Source organism: Metarhizium album (assembly GCF_000804445.1).
Source record: "Metarhizium album ARSEF 1941 chromosome Unknown scaffold_13, whole genome shotgun sequence".
Classification (NCBI taxonomy): Eukaryota; Fungi; Ascomycota; class Sordariomycetes; order Hypocreales; family Clavicipitaceae; genus Metarhizium; species Metarhizium album.
Genome location: NW_024467587.1, coordinates 509,277 through 528,639, shown reverse-complemented (window position 1 = coordinate 528,639; position 19,363 = coordinate 509,277). Strand labels below are relative to the sequence as shown.

Sequence of the window (19,363 nt, the reverse complement as noted above, 5' to 3'; positions counted from 1 at the left end):
CATGCCGCTACTCTATGGTGAAGGCGACCGTGCATTCTTGAGGCTCCAGGAAGAGGTTTCGAGCTCAATCAATGACCTTAGCATTTTTGCATGGAGGAAGTCGCTCCCTGAACAGGTTTATTACGGCGTGTATGCCACAAGCCCAGCCGACTTCCGCGAGTCAGGAACAGTCGAATTAACTAGCAGCACCATGTTTATGCCCGAGTTTTCGGGAAGCAACAAGGGTATCCGAATACAAACCAACATTGTTCATAGATCACAGCAGGCCTACATTCTGAAGTTGCAATGTGTCGAGACGAGCGGCAATGAAAGGAAGCAAATCGGCATATGGATCAAACCCCACGGGGGCGGACTTTACAGCCGTGTGCGAGCAGGTGAATTTGGGGCCGAGTCGGCGGAAGACACGTCGAGTGTACAGCTACTCTTTCTATGCAAATACCTCAGCCCTGCTCGCTCACGCGAACTCCAAGGTAGCCACAGCAACGCCCTCATGATTCGCAAAGGAATCAACACCAAGACGCGCACCACCGACGAAAGCTTTCCCTTCGAAGTGACCATGTGGCTCCCTCAAGACGAATGGGACTCGCAGCGCTGCATGTTCATGAATGATGGCGCGGCCGACTTCGCCGCTTATGGCTACTTTAATTGGCGGCAAGATGTTGAGCCCATCGATGACATGCACAAGGGTCACAGCTTCATGCTCATACTGGGGAAAACAGCAGAAGAGTCGGAACCGTGGATAAGTCTGGCTTCTTCATTAGAGGACAGTAGCAAGAACTTGACGGCATATATGGGAGACGCGACGAAAATGGTTGCTGCCGCGCGAAAATTCGACCAGGAACGGACATTAGTGTTGAGAGACATCTGGAGAAACGCGTGCAAAGCTGTTTACGTATCTCTGAAGAAGACAAGGGTTGACGGGGAAGAGGTGTACTGCATCGATTTGACGTATGGAAATGCACCGGAGGAGGCGAAGAAAGATAATTCGCAAGTGCCGAAGGAGACGGGGGATGGCAGCACGTCAAGAAAGGGCGACGTAGGCGGCCCTATATTGAGTCGCGTCATGGGATCGAGGCGGCCTGTGGTAACAGCTGAAATTGAAGCGTGATTTGCAAATCTCGTGGGCAGTTCCGCCGGGAAGCACGGTACAGGTGGAGGGATGGTTGTTATTCTGCGTTTTCCCCAGCTTCCACCCCCCCCGATCCAACAGATGAAAGGAGGGGCTCAAAAGAGACAAGGAGAGGCTCAAAAGAGACAGCGCTTTTGCTCTGAAATCCGTGGCACCACAGCTGTCTCCGAATCCGGCCTCTTACTTCTGGCGTAGGAGGTACTCTGAGCGGTCTCGCTTGGAAAAACCAAGAGGCAAAGGCGGCATAACCTCTGTGAGCCCAGACTTACGACGGTATAGGGAGCTCGAGGGTAAAGTCAAAGATGGCAGAGTCAAGATACGTAGTCCGAACCCATGCCTTGTCGAGAAAAAGCAGTCGCCCTACAGGCTGCATCATGAGCAGGTCTCAAGAATGGTCTATTCGGGGACGTAGAGGTGCCCAAGCTTTGTTTGTGGATGTCGTGGTGGTACAGTTGGGGAATGACTCGAACTTGGAAACTTCTTCGTGAGCATGCAGGACCATGACCGACTACGCTGCTCTACTTCTACTCTTCGAGCGTCGAGGGCTGACTCATCACAGACGAGCGAAGCAGTATCGCACGCAAACCAAAGAGTACTGGAGAAGGCAACATGGCCGACATCTCATCCTGCACGGTGCAGAGTCACCACCGAGTTGTACATCAGCAACCTCGAGAAGTATCGCCCCTCAATCTGGTCCACGTGAAGGTTTAAATTGGTGTTTCTAGAAGAAACCTCTGTAGATCCAGACCATACTATCATTGCTCACACGAACAGTCACCAGGTCATGATGACCGTAGCCATACCCAGGTAGCCTGTCCACGTGTACGACGCACAACTTCCAGATGCCAGGCAAGGCATGGCTCGAGAAACTCGGGACCCACAAGCAGGTGCGAATCTAGGCCGCTGGCACGCCAGTGAGCCCGAGAGTAAAAAGTTCACGACAATATAAGCGTTGCATAGAATCCAAACCCCGGCCAGGCACGGCGCGGGTCCCATAATTGTCCGAGACGCTAGCCCGAATGGTCAAGATCCGAGCTTGCCATTGGCTGATTGGTGGTGGGCGCCTGCTAGCACCCAGCCCAATTGGTCAGGTCGGCACTGACATCGGTGATGACGAGGCCGGTAAGCTTGTTATCCTGCACAACGGTCAGTCTACTAGGCCGGCTGATGAAGCTCGTGACGGAGTTTTTCCTTTTTTTGTTATTTTATTCTTATTTTATTTTTATCTTAGCTGCGTTGGGTCCTTGGTGATGGCCGTGATTCTATTCATTTCCGGTTTTCTTTGCGTGACAGACAACACGTCAATTGGGGTCCTGCAACCTTGGCTTGTGGCGCGATAGATGGCCTTTGCGGTGAATGGCTTGGAGAATGGCTTGGAGCTCCATCTCGTTTCTGCTGTGCCGCGATGGATTCAGTTGCAGCAACATCCAGGAGTTACGCGTGGCACGACTGCACAGTACGGACTCGGGGGTACCTTGTCGCTGTCCTGTCATCTGTAACCCCTGGTACCTGCTTAAGAACTTACTACTTAAGTAAGTATAAGTAGTAGGTACTTGAGCAGGTACTTCAAGTACCTACCTAGGTACTTACTTAGATACTCAGTACGTACCGAAGTACGGAGTAGACGGGTACCTGGGCGGTATGGGTGAAACTCTCCGGCTGTGGGCCAATGAAGTAGGGGTGCGGCACCCAATTAGTTAGTCGGGCGGCCTACGAAATCAAAGACCCTGTGTTATGAGGAAAGAAGAAAAAAAGTCAAAAAAAGGGGGGTGAAACGGCTTAGTCGTTCACATAATACAGCATGCGGGTGCCAGTTCAGCCTTTGATAATCGCAAAAGTACGGAGTACAGAGCATGAAGTACTCCGTAGCGGCATCTCTACCACGGGCCGTGTTGCACTAGTGAGCATCGTTGGCGGCGATTGGTCGCCACTGGTGGGTTGGCGGGTTGGACCGAACGTGGACCGATTGGCGGATGATGCCTGGCAGCCGTCTTCCGTCCTAGGCAGACCGATAAATAGAGTCAGGTCTCGTCTCGTCTCGTCACGTCTTGTCCAGGCCACCAGATTGTCATCGTCATCGTCATCGTCATCAATTCTTGGCCCCCTCCGCCAACCGCCCTTTTCGACTCCGAAGCGACAGCCACACCGACGGAGTGCTCAGTCCCTCCCTCCCGCACCTGGCTGGACGACGGCAGTCAGTGCAGGTGGGCGCCCGTCCGCCCGTCCGCCAGCGTTTCCATCCGCCCCCTCCCGGAAACCGCGCTTCCCAGACATGGGCCACCACAACATCCGTTTCAACGGCGATGCGCATTCCCTCCACGGCGCCTGGAGCCCGCCCACCAGCAGAGCAAAGTGAACCGCGTCGAGACCACACCAGCGCCACGCCGGGTTCGAGCGCTGACCAGCACACAGTTTCTGCGAAGAGGACTATGCCGTCACGCTGTACGTGGCCGAGCTCGTCAACTCGCTGACCAACCTCGCCTATGGTATGTACAGCCTTCAATGATGGATGGCCATCCGTCGTCGTGGACCGCTCGTCGCCGTGCCGTGCCGTGCCGTGCTCGTCGCTAAAGACGGTCAACGTCGCTCCCCAACAGTCCATCTCGCCCTCCGATCCATGTATGGCCCCGGAAACGGCGGACTGTTCGCGCCCAACGCCGACTTCATGTCCGTCTCCCTCCTGGGCCTCGGCCTCGGCTCGTTCCTGTTCCACGCCAGTCTCCGCCAGACGCTCGAGTTCGCCGACGAGTTCTCCATGCTGGGACTGACCTGGGCCATGCTCCAGGCCACCCTCACGACGCGGCAGTCTCCGACAAGATCCCACGTCATCTCGACTGTCCTCGCTGTCTTCTTCACATCCTTTGCCGTCTTCTACCTGCGCTCGCCGAGCATCATCTACCAAGTCATTGCTTTTGTCGGATGCTTGTTATTGGTCATCGTCGCGAACCAATACCTCCTCCATTGGTCGTGGCCTGCGCTGCCCCAGGCGAAGAGACGTGATTGGAATAGGAGGACGTGGAGGGCAGTCTTTATATCCGCGCTGGGATACGTGCTCTGGAACATCGACCTGGAGTACTGCGCCGCCCTCAGGAATATCAGGCGGCAGGTCGGGCTCCCCTGGGCCTGGCTGTTTGAGCTCCACGGATGGTGGCATGTTTTGACGGCCATTGGCGCCGCCCAGTTCATGGACGTGGCGAGAGAAGTACGTCGGGAGACGAAACGTGAGCACAAGAGGGAATGACGGCCCCCCGGAGCTCGGACACCGTGTTGAGGGCAAATAAATAGCCAAACAGCTAAACAGCCCGGCGCGGCGATGCATCTGGACGGCGACATGTTGGGTTGCATTTGGGAGCAATCTTTGTACCGCATCTTGGACACAGTAATATACTATTTCAAACGACACCTGGTGGTGTCTGGAGTACGCCCGTGGCTCGAGCCGCAACCTAGGCCCTTGCTTTCCTGCCTGCAGCTTACGGAAACATGGGCATCTCCTGAGTGCGGCAGTGTATACCGCCGCCCCGGAGAGGCAGCTCCTCGACAAGAACAGGGTGGATTCTCCTCTCGTGGCCAAAAGCACGCTGCGCCGTACGAATGGCCGCTGCGTCGTGGGCCGGGTCGCCAAACTGGGGCAGAATAATGCCCCCGTTGACCGGCAAGTAGTTGACATGGCTTCGCACTGGACGCTCGTCTGCGGTCCCCTCGCCACTCTTGGGAGGCGGCTCGAAGCATTCTTCATCGGGCTCCTCCACCTCCATCACCTCCAACGGACGGCCCTTTGCATCGGTCGCAGGGAGAAGCACTTTGAACATGTTGAGCCTCTCCAACATTCGAGATACTTGACGGCGAGGTGAAACGGGATTCTTCCCTGGTGTCCACTGTTGGCAATCAGGTCCTCGACTGGCACAAAGAGGCTCCGAGTCAAGTTTCTCAATGGCCCGCCGCCCAGTGGACGGAATTGTAGCCATCGTTTTCATGGATGACTTTGCGGACGTTTTCGTCGAGGCGTCAGGGTCGTGCTTGGTGTCTCTTTTCAAGCTCGCGTATCGGACCTAGTATTTTCCGATGTCCCGCCTAGTACTCAGTACCTTCCCCTGTTCCTTCTTCTCATCTCAACTCCGTCTACCTTTCAACCGTTCCCACGGAGGCTGCTGGATCAATCATGTTCTCTATCATACTCGGCTTTCTTCAGACACAGTGGCGGAAGATGTTTAGGATTGTCGACCAGCAGCATGGAAGCTTCAACGTCTGCTTCTTTATTCTCTTTGGGCCCTCAACGAGCAAGTTGAGCTTCAGATTCAGAAGTCGGAGCCGCGTCACCCCTGAGGCAGATCCCTCGGCCGAAGTCACAAATTGCATCAAGGACAATATGGGACGCCGCTGTTGGCTCGCGTCAAAGACGACTGACACGTCCATTGAGACATGAATCTTTGCTAGGTCCTCACATCACCCGACCGTTCTATGCGCTGACACGAGGCATACCCACGGTTTGGTGTATTTAATCCCAGTAAAAGCCTGGCGCTGGTGATACCTACGATTTCTTGGCTCCACATACTGACAAACAAATCAGACGGATCAAGCGGTTGCGTGATGATGCTTCTGCTCAATGTTCAGTGGCACTTTGGCTTTGTCCAGTACGGCTTTGGCTCAAAGCCGCAAAGCAGGAATCGGTACCAGGACCAAACATCACGTTGAAAACTTGCGGAGAAAGTGCCATGCCATGGTTTCAAGACCATGATTGCAAATCTTGCTAGATATCCCGGGGGCCTTCCTCATCAATATCAAGCAGCTGAATCCGGCCTCGGGCAGCTGCGCACATGAGCGATTCAATCAACTCTATTCCACGGTCCAACACGCTCAAGCGGTTTGACTGTCAAACTAATTGCAGCACTGTACGGACGCATCTCACGAAGGTCAGATCCATCGGAGACCACTCTGGCTGGACTTGGACTTGTCCACTTTGTTCTTGACCTCGCTATGGTCCCCCTTCATTGACTCCCTCTCCCTAGCTCATCTCAGCACCGGCGCCGGACAAGCTATTTCCCGTCTCAGAGGAGCTGGATCCTAGGCCAGAGCTGGATCCTTCGCTGGATCCTAGGCTAGAGCTGGATCCAAGGCCAGAGCTGGATCCAAGGCCAGAGCTGGATCCAAGGCCAGGGCCGGATCCAAGGCCAGAGCCGGATCCAAGGCCAGAGCCGGATCCAAGGCCAGAGAGGCCAGTTCCTCCGGTAGAGCCGGTTCCCGAGCCGAGACCGGATGAGCTAATTTGAGACATAATTGTGTTGATGATACCAGAAACGAGCTCGTTGATTCCGCCAGAGCCGCTTCCAGTCCCCAGTGTGCCAGACGTGCCGCTTCCAGTCCCCAGTGTGCCAGACGTGCCGCTTTCAGTCCCCTGTGTGCCAGACGTGCCGCTTCCAGTCCCCTGTGTGCCAGACGTGCCGCTTTCAGTCCCCTGTGTGCCAGACGTGCCGCTTTCAGTCCCCAGTGGGCCAGACGTGCCGCTTCCAGTCCCCAGTGTGCCAGTCGTGCCGCTTCCAGTGGATGAGCCAGACGTGTCGGATTCGAATCCAGTGGTGGATGAGCCAGTTGAGCCAGATGAGCCAGACGAGCCAGACGAGCTGGAAGAACCGAGTCCAGAACTGGACGAGCCGCCTAGAGAGCCTTGTGGGGCACGCTTTTGAGCTTTCGAAGAAGAATAGGAATGGACGCCAGATCCCGAAGCCTTGGAGCCAACTTTGTTGAAATCAGATAATCCGCTGCCATCAAGACTTGTAGACCTAGGATTCTGATGACCGGTACCCACGGGAGCGGCTACGGCCAGCCCGGTGGACAGGACAACAAGAGAAAGGGAAAACTTCATTCTGGTCCAAGGGTTTGTTGACGAGTTTGTTGTTCGAGACTTGACGGCTAGGGTGTTGGCGTCTAAGCAGCAAGAGGAATCGTCAACGGCGCGAGATATAGATATATACGTCCGTTTTCTGGTGTAAGCCCAGCCCACTTGCACCGACATGTACATCACGAGTAATGAAGTTGCAGCCTCCTTGTCTGGCATGTTCATGGTGCGTCCTGGAAACCGCTCCTGTTTATGCGTAGTCGCCCCAAGTGGATAATGCTGTTGAATCAGTCGGAGGGGGCCATTGGCAGACGAGGAGAGCCAACACCAGGCGGAGGGAGGAGTCACGTACACGCACGTCGGGATGGCGATTCATTCGTCTCGACGATCTCTGGCAGCGGCCTCACGGCCTGGCGGTCTACGAGGTGCTCCTCGGTAAAAGGCCACAGGAGAGAGCATGTTGACGGGCACGAGTCGAGCCGACGCCGGGTGCTGAATCAATCCACACAAGCAAACGTGAACAACAAGTTCCTGGCCGTGAGGCAGGCGGGATCGCCTTGTTGACGGAAAACAAGGTCGTCGACTAAGCTGTCGATTTGACTCGCGCAGGCAGTCGAGAATTTGATGGAGAGCTCACGCACGCAAGCTTGTCCAAGGAGGGAGAGGATGGGACATGGCTTCGGAGCGATGACGCGGGTCGAGCTACTCGTCGTCGACTTGGCGCCAGGGTTTCCCCAGTCTCCATAGCCTTTCTTGGCAATGCATGATGCCGACGGACTCGATTCAAGTCGATGGCGATGGCGATGGCGATGGCGATGGCGATGGCGTGCAGGCGGTTTCCTGTTTCAACTTATGCGCAACAGTGGAGAGGCTGTCCATCGTTGGCATGGGGAGATTGAAACAATGACCGTTTACGGAGTACCCGTGACGGCGATTGCCAGGGCGCGTTCCAGCCTTACCCTCAAAACTAGTCATGGTCATGTAAGTCGGGTCGGCTCAGAGGCAAGCGGCGTGTAAGTGCCGCGTGCCTTGTCCATACAAATACAAGCCTGCTCCGCCTCCAGGAAACAATCTGAAACAATAGCAGCACACGTGGATTGTGTTTTCGGCGGCATAGCCTCTTGGCCAGGGCGGCTGTACTGTTGCACATGTCAGAAAGGCAGCTTGGCCTGACTCGTGGAGAGGCCTAGACGGGGGATGAGACGGAGATGCGTCGTGCTTAAAACAGTTCGTGTTTCATGACTTGCATCGCGTGTGCCGCCGGCCACCCACTCGCCATGCTTGCTTCTTGATGACATGTGTCAGATGGCGCAGACATGGCATGTTGGCGATAGTTTACCAGATCAGTCTATCCTTGCGAGTGCGCCAGGCGGCGCCAGGCGAAGCCAATCAATCACCGGGACGATGCCTCATGGGTCATGCCTATCCACCGAGTTGTAACTTGTAGCTATGATGGCTGTATTTCCCATTCTTCTGCGTGCGGTAATGAGCCGTAGAATACGGCAAGATGGGGAAATACGGCATGCGTACGTATATGCATTCCGGAGCAGATACAAGTCCAAGCGGTCATGGCTCTCGGTTTCAAGTCCACTGTCCATCGTCTCGACGAATGGTTTCGCAGAAACACAGGCGAGGCGCGGGATGAATGGGCAAACGAGTTGACAGTTCCTGTATCCATCACCATACTTCCCAGTACGCATGCAATCTTGACCTCTTCCGCCCGGACTCACTGGATAGCTATTTGGAAAGCACAAATGCTAGACGCGTGCATACTCAGTACACTCCCTGCGCAAAAGCCACGCTGTAGACGTGCTAAAAAGCATTCCGTAGTCTCCCGCTCAATTTTCTGCGAAGCCAAGCTCATCATCAATTTCGACTCCACGGGAAAGAAACCGCCGAGATATTCAGATTCCAGGAAGGATCAAATGGCTGAAGAAGCGGATACGTTGCTTATACTTTGAAGTGAAACGTGCAACTGCCAACTAGACCCATGGAATAGTGGCCGAGTATCATGCCAGTTTTGGACTCGTTTCGCCCACGATGCTAAAAGTCCATCTGGGAAGTGGTAGTTTGCATCTTGGTAGACCAACAACAAGCAATACTAGCCAAAAGACAACAGTTGCCGCGTTATGCATGAGCATTCGGAGCCAAGCGTCGTCGTCAAATGGTCACGCCCCCCATTGTACGCGCAAAACTTTTAGACATCCGGCACGTCGATATGGCCTCCATGGAGCTTGCTCATGTGCTCGTACACGTCGCAGCCCCTTGGAAATGTCATCAGGCACACCCAGCATATGTGAGCCTTGCATGCCGCGCACGTCATGTGATTGCATCCCGAAACCTTCTCCAGCGGCGTCGCGCACTTGGGGCAGTCCTTGATTCCTAATTTCTCCTTGAGCTTCGCGAACGCCGCGAACCCCCCCGACTTGAGGTCTCGATGTTCCGCGCACGACATGCCGACGTGCGGCTCGTGGCACGCGGAGCAGGTAGGTCTGAGACAGTTGGAGCAGTTCAGAGTCCGGGCCGCTGATGACACTCTGTAGATGTGGTCGCAGTCTGGACTGGGGCAATAACGAAACTGGTCGGGACGGCGCTTTACGTGAGTCGAGAAGGACAGTCCAAGGACAGTCTCGAGCGCAGCCGAGGAGAGGCACGCCTGCAGGTCCTCGAGAGCTACGACGCTTCCGCACTTTCCCTGGCTGCCGTGGCAAAGTATCTTCAAGTCCCCGGATGATGTAGTGTCTGCCTTGGTGCAGCTGTCTTCAAAACACTCTGAGCAATAAATGTGGCCACATGTTATCTTGACGGGAGTGTCGGCTTCGGTCCAGCAGACGGAACATGTTTGCGGCGTGCCGTCGGATCCAGGCTGCTCGCCTTGCTCGGAGACTTGTTCTCTGCCCTCAATGACTGCGAGAGCAGCGTCATAGTCTTCCAGAGAGCCAGAGACAATGATTCTCTTTGGCGTCGAGGCGATGTCAAACGAGACCCTTTCCGGGCCAATTCGACCAGCGACGGCTCTGAAGCCCCCTTGGCAAGCCCAGAGAAACTTGGGAGGTTCAAGCTCAATGGCTCTAGACGTATCTGGCCTTGATTCTATGCGTACAAGCTCAGCCAGGCGGTGCTGTGCTTCTTGGCAACGCTGCTGCTCTCCGAAGAGGCGCAGTTCGGATTTTGCCTTGTCTCGAAGGATGGTCACCGAAAGCTTTTTCGCCAATGACTTTATGCCTTGGAAAAGCTTCCCGTTGGCCTTGAGCGAAGAGTCCCAGAGCACGACACCATCCTTGTCCGTTGCGACGACACCAGCGAGAACCGACTCAAGGTCCGTCTTGGCCCTCGCAACCTCCTCTGCCGATTCACCCTCGATCTTCAAAACCCTAAACCTTCCAAGGGAGTTGGCAGGGCTGTAGGCCCTAAAAAAAACGTTTCCGTCTCTCCAAGAAGCTTGCTGGGCAAGGATTCTCGGCTGAACAGCGTCAAAGATGTTGACGCCAACTTTAAACTTGGCCGAGTACACGACCTGGACAGTAAGCCGAGCCTTGCTATGAAAAGGCAGCTCCTTGCCGTCGAGCTCCATCGCAGCTCTGCGAGCGTCAGACTCGTCCAAGAAGCGCGCAGTGGCCTTCACCCGTCTGGCATTCGTCTCCAGCGTGTCGTCCCAGTACTCCAAAGGTCCGATATTTGTCAGGAGAGAACAAATCATTGCCTTGGCCGTCTCGTCGTCGGTCGAGTATGTTGGAGCCCCCATCTCTACATGGAAAGGCTTGTTGCGCTCATGCGTAATGGCCAGCATGATGTCGTCCCTGTGTGCGGCCGCTGGGACCTCGGTCAATACAACAGTCCAGGCAACTCGGTTCCCCCGTGTTGACCGCGACCTTGAGACTGATTCGGCCCCGATAGCTGCAGCAGCAGTGATTTCCTGCTCCAGGATCTTATATGTCCCCTTCGAGAACATGCTGCTCACCATGCGGGCAATGTCTCCATCGCCAAATTTCAGCCAGACGATTTTAACTGCTTTATGCCAGGAGAGGTGGACCTTTTTGCAGTCCACACGCCGGGAGTTGTAACCAGAGGGCATCGGCGCGGCAATGGGCGTGGCCTGTATCTTTGCGTCTCCCCATGTGCAGCTACAGAGTCGTTTTGAAAACGACGCATCATCCGATCGGACGGTTGCTCCGTATTCACCTTCCTTGTTCAACATGTAGATATCGTCGACGCCAACCTCGAATCCCTTTTCAGCCAGCATGTCCTGCACTGATTGTTTCGAGGCGTTTGGCTGTAGTCCGCCGATACGGACAGCAGAGAAGTCGCCGGGCAGCCGGATCTGGGATACGCGGGCGCCCGCATCGAACTGAACGAATGCGCCGCTTATGGTTCTTGTGAAGTCGTCTCTTTTCGCTTCATCCTGCGCCGGCTCTGGTTAGAACACCTACTCCACGACGTTGGGCAATAGACGAACCTCCAATAAGTCGCACGCCGAATCTCCGGGAGCCCGTCCGTCCTCCGCATGCAGATTTACACACTTTGCGCCATATTTGCAAGTTCCGACCCGGTAGAACTTGCAAATGGGCTTTGTAACTCTGCACACAGCTGTGGGCCTGCTCTTCACGTCGGGGTTATGGAGCTGTCCGATTCGTAACAGTAAGCAGTGCTCTCACGGCTGGTCTTGTGCAACTGTACCTCTTGGGAGTCCGAAACTGAACGGTTCGATGATTTGGAATTATGTAGAAATGGGCACAGATTTCCTTTCGCACACGACCCCGTCAGGAAGAATCGGCAGGGAGTGACTGTTCGCCAGTCCCCCGCAGGTAGGCCCCGGTGCTCGTCTTCCATCAAAGAGACGGAACGATTTACTTTGGTGTTCATGGCGAGAATGGCCAGGAACCATTCAGATGCGTTGGAGTGGTGCAGAGAGGAATTTTGGTTGTGAAAAAAGCCCGATTTCCTGCACAGAAGTAAGATTGGCACCTGATGGAGCGGCTTGTTTGAAATTTGGTTTGCTCTGCGTTAAGACGGTGCCGCGGTGATTCACGGCTCATGGTGGGCTGTGCAAGCCAGGTTGGTCTTTGTGTAACTATGTGTATATTCTTGTCGGACACTGTTGTTGAGAACATAGTTGGGTGCTGAAGCTGGGTACCCGCGTTACGAGCCGCCGAGCTCAGAATGATTTCGGTCAGGCACCAGGGGCGCATCTTCAACAGTTGACGCTTTACATGATGGAAACATTGCTTCCGCAAGCAATAGCTGGGTCCAGGTAGTCGGGTGCCTAGCAAAAGTTGATAGTTTTACCTCTTCAAGGGAGTCTATGATGATGAGTCGAGATTGCAGTGTTGATAAAACGGGACAATTCTGCAGCCGTAGACATAGACACGATCGAATTCCAACTGGTTGGCGCCATGGACTCTTACGAATAGAGCAGTGCTGGGGAATATCATACACGATGCTGCCGATGACAATGCCGGTGATGGCACCGGGAGACGGCGTCGGTCCTAAGCTATCGGACGAGTTGGAGAACGCGACGCTATCAGTCGTCTCCAATCCATGAAGTCGTGCAGAGCCGTTGAGTGGCTGAGCTGGAATGCAGGGAGCATGTAACAACGTCGTGTGACAGTTGGTCTTGACGAATATAACTGCCTAGGTAGTTGCCAGAATGCGTCTCTGCCCGCTGGGATTCGATCATCCGGGTAACGACTGGCGGGAAACCGTAATTCTTGGTCCTGTATCTTTGTTCGTATCTTCATTTCGCCACAACCTTCATAAATGCAGGCGGTAGAGTCGTATGCGTCATGCATCCTGTCCCCAGCCGCAAGAGCCCATCCGTCGCAAAGCCCTTCTTTGCCGAACGCAGAATGTATTGCGCAGTGATCTGTAGTGTCTTCAATGAAAGAGGTGGGTTTGACACTGTATCGGCAGAAGGTCGCTCAAGTGTTCATCTCCACAAACCCGAGGATCTTCACTTCTTACCTTGTAGGTTCATCCAACATCGAATCCTACTGGTCAGGCATCAGCTACTGCTGTCGGCAGGCTCATGCATAACCTCCTCTCTATGCAAGTAGTCTGCCTTTCACCTCTCCTTGCTCTCGGGATGCTTGATATGGAGTTTTGCACCCTGTCAATGGCACTTTCCCACCCACACAAGGGAAAGATGCGCTTCTCAGGAAATCTTGCCATCGTCTCATCCTATATTTGATGAATACCCTTTCACCCTCGTGGTAAATCTGACCCTGGCCAGTTTCTTCGCATTTCAGAAGCACATAAAAGTGATCGGGCTTGCTCGTTGACTAATCTTGCTTTTGTCAGTGTGCTTTTTGGGCCTCTCTTTGGCAACTTGGAGCAGACCTATCGCGGATTTCTGCATCTGCATCTGCGTCGCCATCCCCATCTTCCTCCCCAGCCCATGGAATCATCACCCCACCGAGTTGCGGCCTCCTCATCTAGCCCAGAGCAATCACTAAGGCGGCCTTGATGTCACAGTTGACTGTGACATACAAGAATACCAAGATCGAACTTTACCTCGTATGCTCTTTATTCCTCGGTGACACGAATGCGAGTCATTTTATTGGCCGCGTCTGGCCATTGAGCCTCGGTTTCTTCGCACTCGATCAAGGAGCTGCCCACTGGGAAGCAATCTCCGGAGCCTCTCTTCCCCTCCAGATTCTGAAGGTAAGCGCCGTGCTTTAGTTTTCGTGAATCCTCAGGCTTCTCCTTCAAGGCTTACACTTCAATATACTCTCCAGCTGCTTGTTCATCGACTGTTTCTTTCACAGATTTGCATCCCATGAATACTACTTGCGTTTTGGGCCGGAACCCATTGCGCAGTATGAACCCGGAGTTTCGCCAAGGGCCTGGATAATAGGGCCGGATCTATAGCCTGCTATGCGGCTCCAATGGAATGCCGATGACTATGGCCCCTTTGATACGGCCCGGCTGGCCGGATTGTATGAAGCATTTATCCACAGCCCACGAGCTATCAGTAGCAAGTTGTTGAGACGTTCGAGTTTCCATTCCCATGCGCACCCGGTGCTGCACAGCTGTGATGTGAACTGGATTTTCTCAGACAGTTCCATGGCCAGGAAATTTGCCCTGTCAAACTTGACACCGTAGTGCTTCAATTGGGGTTGAAGAAATCTCGGGCCGCAGCTCATTATTTGTTTTCGCCCGACGCTTGTTGCGGATGAGCGTGCGTCGTAATATGGAGCCGTCAATGCGTTCAATTCGACCGTGCTGAAGTATAAAATCCCCTCTTACTCGGAGACGAACCCATCTCGCCTAATGAATGCTTGGGAGCGTCGAGGACAGATACATGACAAGTGCAAGCATCCCGTTTATGTAGTGCCCCGTGACCGTCGGAAATTAACGCCCATCGCTGGAGCCTGGGCAGGCGCCTCGGTTACCGTGGAGCCTTATCACTTGAAGTTGTGTCAATTTTCCGTCCTTTTGATGTAACAAGTTGCGTCGTCTCCGCGTCATGTGCTCATATTAGCACTCGGGAGATGTGTTGGCCTGAAATGAATCAGTGAGCATCACCAGCACCGCCGGCAGCGGCCATTCTTCATAAAAGCCATCTTCATAAAAAAATTAGAGGAGATTGCGGATTGTCATCTGATGAGACGGCGTATCAGTGGGCCACACTATTTGCTGATCCGTCGCCACCATGAGCAAGGCGTGTAGCCAATGCCGATTCTTATCTCGTCCCCTTCACGCACCATGAACCAATCGCTTGTGCTCCGAGGGATCCAATTGAAGACTGCAGCAAACGTTGGCAATCTGCTGGCTCCGAGCCCTAACCCTGGCTGGTCAAACATAAAAGTCCAGGCTGGCACTGCCTCTTTCGAAGCCGGGTCCTCCGTACTCTGTCCTCCGTATATGAACGATTTCATCGTGGCCATGCCTTCCTCTCGCCTCTTTTCTCTCCGTCCACCACGATTTATCGCACAATGTTGTGTCGTTTTGATGCCCAGTATATGCTAGCCGGCGCTTCCTTCTATTCTTCTAAGCATTAATTCTCGACATTTGTATGATACTTGAGACGCGGTGCTTTGCAGTTCGATTCTGTCTTCGCTCGTTATCCAGGAGTAAGACCCACCATGGGCATCCGCTCATGCCTTGCGGTTTCACGCAGACTACTCCTTCTACTCGTATCGTCTGCCTCTCTTGCAGTGCTCCTTTATGTCGCACTCCGCGGTCGGGGAATTTTCTATCATCATGCTGGCGTGATGACGACACAGGACCAAGTGGCATTTGCGTATCAAAATACACGGCTCGAGACCCGAACAAGATATATACCTCGCGTTATACACCAGATCTTCCTCAACTGTTCCGATGATGAGAACAAGACGTTACCCGCAACTTGGGATGCAGCGCGGCAGTCGTGCATTTCATTCCACAAGGACTGGGAGTACAAGGTGATTTACAAAGCCTGAAAAGGCGTGCTCCCCGTCGGCGAACGTCTCAAAGGCACATAAAACTGACTGTTATCAATTAGCTTTGGAATAAAAAGCTGTCACGAAACTTTATAGAAAAGGAATACCCGTGGTTCTTGAAGACGTATGACGATTTTGCTTTCCCAGCACAGCGCGTCGATGCGCTGAAATGTTTCCTGATGCGACATTACGGCGGAATTTATATCAACCTTGACAATGTGGGAATATTCAGCTCTATATTGATACGCTTTTGAGTTGACTGAGCTGTAACAACTAATTTGATGGCTGAGTAGACATGTCGTGCCAATTTGGAGCCGCTTCTTTATTACCCAACATGGCTTATAGATGAAGGCTCTGGCGCCTTGAGCAATAAGGTCCTGGGATCGCTGCCGAATCATCCCTTTTGGAAGTCTGTAACCGAGTCGCTACCCCGCGACTCACGGAATTACCCCCTTTCGTACCTGCCAATGGGCTTTGCGACGGGAAGATCGTTTCTTACGGACGCATGGCAGCGATACCACGCTGGACTTTCTAGGGAAGACGCCCAGCTTACTCGCATCATGATGAACTTGCGGCCGGGGTCAGCACCATGGATCTTCTTTACATATCCAGAAGGAGGTTCGCCGTCTAGTCACGACCACAGGTTGTTTCTGCAAGTAGGATCATGTGTCGTAATCTTTGTGTGCTGCACATCCGTGGTTCTCGCCGTTGTCGTCCTCGCTCCCGGGCTTGGCGGTTGCCGAAAATCCCTCGGACGGGACGGAGCTGTCGAAAGCGGCAATTTGGTAAGGCCGTATGTTGGTGATAGCTTTAGTAGTTGTAGTATTGCGTGCAAGGAGCTATCCGCACAGTGTGCATCTTGTACCCGTTCCAAGAATGTTTGACGGCAAGTATGTCCAAGCCTTTCGCCGTAGAATGGCGTGCGTGAAAGTTTCGGTAGCGAGAACGATGAATCGAGTCGTTGTGATGAGGCGTGGACTGTCGGTGAGTGTGCCGAGCTAGGGTTTCAACTTGGTGTGAACAAGGATAACGACTCTAACGGCTGAAAGTCTAGAAACAAGATGTGTACGGTGTCGTATCGATCCGGATAGATGGTGGGCAAAAACAGGCCCCAGTTTGTTCATCGTCAAGTTCGAAGGTTGCGATTGGTGTTTTTGAGGAGCGGGACACGATCAGCACAGACCTCTGTTAATGCAGCCACGACCTGGATTGTTTGAGCTCGTCGTTCCTTCCCCGCATCCTCCAGCTGCGCTAATGCACGCCATCGTGCATATGGACCAAATCCAGCCGTCAACTCCCTCAAAACTCTCAAAACTTGGACGAGCTTGCGCGGATAACGACCTCGGTAGTGAGTGTGGCGTCATGGTCAATTCTTCTGATCCTTCTGATCCTTCTTCACATGGACATGGAGGTTTGCTTTATATACTGATGCCAAACCTTGGCTCTGCCGCAATGCGTTCTGCCCGCACTCTGGCCACATTTAACACCAACACGCCTCCAATCGAGCAAACATGTTCAACATGCAGAAAAGACGGCCGATTCGCCAAAGCGTGTCGTACCCTGCGGGGACGGCGTTCGCTTACAAGGTCCCCGAGGGTTACATTGGCAACTTGACCGAAGAGCAGGAGGCAAAGGTTCGGGCAATGTGGGCGATTGGATTCAAATTTATCGAGATTTGCGAGGCAGATGACGACACTAGCAAGGGAAAGACTCTCGAGGAGAAGAAGTATGTCCCGCCTGCCAAGCAGTCCAGCCGACTGCCACGTGGCGCAAGCAAGACTCACGAAAAGTATCCGACGCTGGTCAACGAAATATTGTCGTTACTGCCTACCGCGGAAAAGAACTTGAATCGATTGGCGCAGCAAGCCGTGGAGGCTTTGGACAATTGGACCCCAGAGATGTACCGGCTGATTGTTCAACGAGTGGTCAAGCATGAGCACCCAGACGCGCTTGCTCTTCGATTTCTCCGCGCATGCAATTGGGATATCATCAAAGCTACGACCATGATGGGCAAAACCATTTATTGGAGGACAATTGAAGCCGGAGTGGATGACGACATCTTGAAGCATGGAGAAGGGGGCGCGGCGGAAGATGAAAAGAACAATCGAGGAATTACGAGAGCTCTAGGCGCAGACTTTATGAAACAAGCCCGATGGGGCAAAAGTTTCATCCACGGAGTTGATCGAGCTGGACGGCCAATAACTCACATTAGGGTTCGGCTGCACAGAATGTCGGACCAATCTGTTGAAAGCATCGAGAGATACGCTTTATACCTCCTCGAGCTAGCTCGTTTATCACTCAGACATCCGATTGAGACTGGCGTAAGTGGATGAAGCCCCGAGGCAGTGATGACAACGGACTCAGCGGCCGACTAATTTTTTCAGACCATCTTGCTGGATGTATCCGGCTTCACATTTGCAAACTTTGACCTGAAGTTACTCAAGTTTATACTCAAGCAATTTGAAACGAATTATCCGGGGGCGCTCGGGCTTGTACTAGTTCATAATGCCCCATTTGGTCTTAAAAGTACGCACTTTGGTTAACAGCGTCGACGGATCATGGCTAACAGATTTCTTTTCCCAGCAATCTGGAGACTCGTTCGCGTTTGGCTTGACAAAGAACTCACCAGCAAGGTCAAATTCACATACGGGAAGAAGGGTCTAAGGAAATGGATCGCAGCAGATCAATTGATGAGGGGACTTGGCGGCGAAGAAGACTGGGAATACACGTACGTTGAGCCACAGCCGGATGAGAACATGAAAATGAATGACTCCGAGACACGGGACCGTCTGTTGGAAGAAAGGATGGCGTTGGCGCTGCAGTTCGAGGAATTGACAAAAGAGTGGGTTATGAATGCTCAACTCAGTGAAAAAGTGAGGGAGATTTGCGACAGGCGGAACCGATGTGTGGAGGACCTGGCTGCCAACTACTGGGAATTAGATCCCTACGTACGAGCCCGATCACTGTATGACCGACTGGGTTACTTCCGTGGTGCCGATGGCGTGGATTGGTACCCCGGAAAGGCGGATGAAGAGTCGTTGCAGGAGATGATGGAGAAGACTAGGTCGATCGACAGCTGTGGCGCAAGTCATTGCGAAGCTCTCAGTGATGCGGGTGATGGATCATGCTATGATAGCGACTGAGAAGGCTTGCAACGAGCATTGTATTTTGGCGTGTACATATGATCTACGTCATGACTTTTACGAATGGTTACGGTACAGGCCGTGTCGGTGTCGTTATTCTGGGAGGTCAGACAATTGGCGAGACTCGCACATCTACATCCAAAGCGGCTGAGCGTCCCAAAAAAAAAAAAATTAACATATGCCTCTCTAGTCTCTTTTCAAAAATACGTAGTGATGTAGGGACAGTGCAGACGCGTGCGTAGGACCACCAAGCAAGGAATACTCAGATACAAAGGCTCTTTTCACACCTACCAAGGCACGCAAGATGACCTTTCCATCGATCAAAGTTGCTGGAGTAAGCCAGAACAACCACGAGTCGAGTTGCCATTGACCCTACCGCCAGTCTCAAGAAAATTGCCATTCCTTCAGACAAGAGCCGTCTTGAAGCAGGCCTGTACACCCTTGTCCCCTAACAAACGCTGTCAACCAAATCTTGCCCGGCTGCGCATAACACCTAGCTATCACTGGATGCTCGTTTCCGGCCCCAAAGAGGAGGCGTCAGACAGTCGAGACCATCGGTTTCGTGTGGACCTCTTTTGGCTGCGACTTGTTTTCGAACGAGGACTGGTGCAACCAGACGTGGAGGAGGGTTCGACCTCCAAGACATGAGTTAAAAATGCTTTTAAAGCAGCCGCCGGTCAAGTTTGTGCGTATGTAACACGGGCTGGTCACGAGGACCAGGGCTCGGAGCGAAAGACTCGGACTCACATATAACATCGTATGGTCTGAGGTCCTTGGTTCCTCCACCTGGAGAACCCGACCAACGAGGGCTATATGTACGTGCAGGAAGATGACTGAG

At 53.4% G+C, this 19,363-nt stretch overlaps 6 protein-coding genes across 6 annotated transcripts; 3 read left to right on the top strand and 3 right to left on the bottom strand.

Moving 5' to 3' along the window:
* Nucleotide 1: 1 nt before the first annotated feature.
* MAM_05395 (HET domain protein) lies at nucleotides 2-1,108 on the top strand (the record flags this gene model as incomplete). Its single annotated transcript, XM_040824193.1, has 1 exon — nucleotides 2-1,108. The coding sequence occupies one exon, from the start codon at nucleotides 2-4 to the stop codon at nucleotides 1,106-1,108; it is 1,107 nt and encodes a 368-aa protein (XP_040677905.1).
* Nucleotides 1,109-3,401: 2,293 nt separating this feature from the next.
* On the top strand, nucleotides 3,402-4,370 carry MAM_05394 (Ceramidase; the record flags this gene model as incomplete). The annotated part of the gene is made up of 3 exons (XM_040824192.1): nucleotides 3,402-3,481; nucleotides 3,542-3,615; nucleotides 3,727-4,370. The coding sequence occupies 3 exons, from the start codon at nucleotides 3,402-3,404 to the stop codon at nucleotides 4,368-4,370; spliced, it is 798 nt and encodes a 265-aa protein (XP_040677904.1).
* A 229-nt stretch (nucleotides 4,371-4,599) lies between these two features.
* On the bottom strand, nucleotides 4,600-5,094 carry MAM_05393 (Peptidyl-arginine deiminase, Porphyromonas-type; the record flags this gene model as incomplete). The annotated part of the gene is made up of 1 exon (XM_040824191.1): nucleotides 4,600-5,094. The coding sequence occupies one exon, from the start codon at nucleotides 5,092-5,094 to the stop codon at nucleotides 4,600-4,602; it is 495 nt and encodes a 164-aa protein (XP_040677903.1).
* Nucleotides 5,095-6,131: 1,037 nt separating this feature from the next.
* On the bottom strand, nucleotides 6,132-6,989 carry MAM_05392 (uncharacterized protein; the record flags this gene model as incomplete). Its single annotated transcript, XM_040824190.1, has 1 exon — nucleotides 6,132-6,989. One exon carries the CDS (start codon nucleotides 6,987-6,989, stop codon nucleotides 6,132-6,134), a length of 858 nt encoding a protein of 285 aa, XP_040677902.1.
* A 2,170-nt stretch (nucleotides 6,990-9,159) lies between these two features.
* On the bottom strand, nucleotides 9,160-11,825 carry MAM_05391 (Zinc finger, C6HC-type; the record flags this gene model as incomplete). The annotated part of the gene is made up of 3 exons (XM_040824189.1): nucleotides 9,160-11,364; nucleotides 11,419-11,583; nucleotides 11,814-11,825. The coding sequence occupies 3 exons, from the start codon at nucleotides 11,823-11,825 to the stop codon at nucleotides 9,160-9,162; spliced, it is 2,382 nt and encodes a 793-aa protein (XP_040677901.1).
* A 5,068-nt stretch (nucleotides 11,826-16,893) lies between these two features.
* On the top strand, nucleotides 16,894-18,525 carry MAM_05390 (CRAL/TRIO domain protein; the record flags this gene model as incomplete). Its single annotated transcript, XM_040824188.1, has 2 exons — nucleotides 16,894-17,703; nucleotides 17,929-18,525. 2 exons carry the CDS (start codon nucleotides 16,894-16,896, stop codon nucleotides 18,523-18,525), a joined length of 1,407 nt encoding a protein of 468 aa, XP_040677900.1.
* Between the last annotated feature and the right edge of the window lie 838 nt (nucleotides 18,526-19,363).